The 1,554-nt window shown below is 48.8% G+C and overlaps 1 protein-coding gene across 1 annotated transcript in view; it reads right to left on the bottom strand.

Annotated features, from left to right (window-relative positions):
* Nucleotides 1-1,554, bottom strand: part of LOC113211889 (leishmanolysin-like peptidase) — a gene marked incomplete in the record, with an annotated part of 46,662 nt that overhangs the window by 15,076 nt on the left and 30,032 nt on the right. Inside the window, 2 exon segments of the mRNA XM_026430416.2 lie at nt 709-791; nt 1,159-1,189. Coding sequence (XP_026286201.2) covers nt 709-791; nt 1,159-1,189 — 114 coding nt within the window.

The following is a 1,554-nucleotide window of genomic DNA, read 5'->3' as shown; positions in this document are numbered from 1 at the left end:
CTGGAAAACTTGAAACTTTCCGGAAAGTCCCTTACCTTGTTGCAGCGCTCCGTCTGCGTGGCCGACACGTAGAAGATGAAGTCGGCGCCGTCGATGCCCTGGCCGCGCACCGAGCCCGGCTGCGCGCCGCAGTCCTGGCCCGTGTCGTTGCACGTCCGGCACACCTCCAGGTGCTCGTCGGGCACCTCCACCTCGCCGCACGTCGTCTTCTCGCTGCACGCGTTCTTGCAGTACACCTCGTCACGTCGGTAGAACAGCTGGTTGTTCTCGCACTTCCTGCAGATTCACAAATCGTTTCAATAAAGAAAATAGGGTTGGGAATTTCCCAAATTTTCCGGAAAATATCTGAAAAGTTTTCCGAAAACAACGAAAAACTTTCCAAAATCTGGGAAATTTTTCATTTTCCCCCAGAAATTTTCCGTCTTTTCCAGAAATTTGTTTCCTGAAATTTTCCGGAAACTTTCCAGGGATTCCAACCCTAAAGAAGAGAAAAACTGAGTGAATGTCGCACACTTGGAGGTGTGTGAATGCCAATATTCACATGGAGGTACAAAATGAAAGGAATGTGAAAGGAAAATTAACACCTTCACTCCCTTAAGTGTACGAAATGGACATTTCACACACCTGGAAGTGTGCGACATTCACGTGACACACTACTCTGCGTTTCATGTGTAACCAAAATTTAAAAATAAATTGGACGGAGGGTACCTGTTGAGGCGGATGGTCGAGACAGCCCTCCGCACCATCAGCGCGCTCTCCCAAAAGCGGACAGCTTCCGGCAGCACCGTGTTCTGCACAAGAAGAAAGAAAAAACGCTCGGTCATACCGCCGCCACCGCTTGCCCGCGTTGGTTTAAATAAATAAATAAATCGGGCGCGGCGCGGCGGGAACAGAAGGGAAGCAGAGCGCAATTGAATCACAGCGCGGGAAAAGGGGGACGAGTAAACATCAGGGCTGGAGAGAAGCGGGCATCATTGTTTCAAAGTGAGTGGCTGCTGCTGCTGCAGCAGCAGCTGTTCAAAAACCAAATGGATAGGAGAATCACAAAGCAAAGAGGAAGAAGAAGATCGGCCCGGCGCACACTTCCTTTTTCACTGGACACTTTTTAATGTGCTGTGATTGTTTGTTTTAAATTGTGGAAGTGAAAGTAATACTCACGTTTATCAGCTCGAACTTCTCCTCATCCAACCTGAAACACACAGAAACAAAAGATGATGACAAACGGGCAGTGCGGATAATCGATACATCATACATAGATACATCATATACTTCAATGCAAGTCAATAAGTGTGCAGCCTCGGCCCCTGCTGTCACTGCCGCTTGGCGACGATTGAGGCAAATCAAATCAATTTCCGATTCAAATCACCAACCAAAGGCGAGGCAGAGAGAATGCGAGGAGTCTGAGCGTGCCCGGTAAACAAGTCAGCACGCCCAATGCTTGATGCTTAATGGCCGTGCCAGCACCGCGAGAACGGTTCAGCAGAAGATACTGGTGGAATAAGTTGCGTACAATAAGTTACCTCCGTGATCGGCAGAATTAGTACGACAATGGGT

Source organism: Frankliniella occidentalis, unplaced genomic scaffold, assembly GCF_000697945.3.
Source record: "Frankliniella occidentalis isolate FOCC.00 unplaced genomic scaffold, Focc_3.1 Scaffold9, whole genome shotgun sequence".
Taxonomy (NCBI): Eukaryota; Metazoa; Arthropoda; class Insecta; order Thysanoptera; family Thripidae; genus Frankliniella; species Frankliniella occidentalis.
Note: the sequence above shows the minus strand (reverse complement) of the source record. Positions and strands in the feature narration are given on the sequence as shown.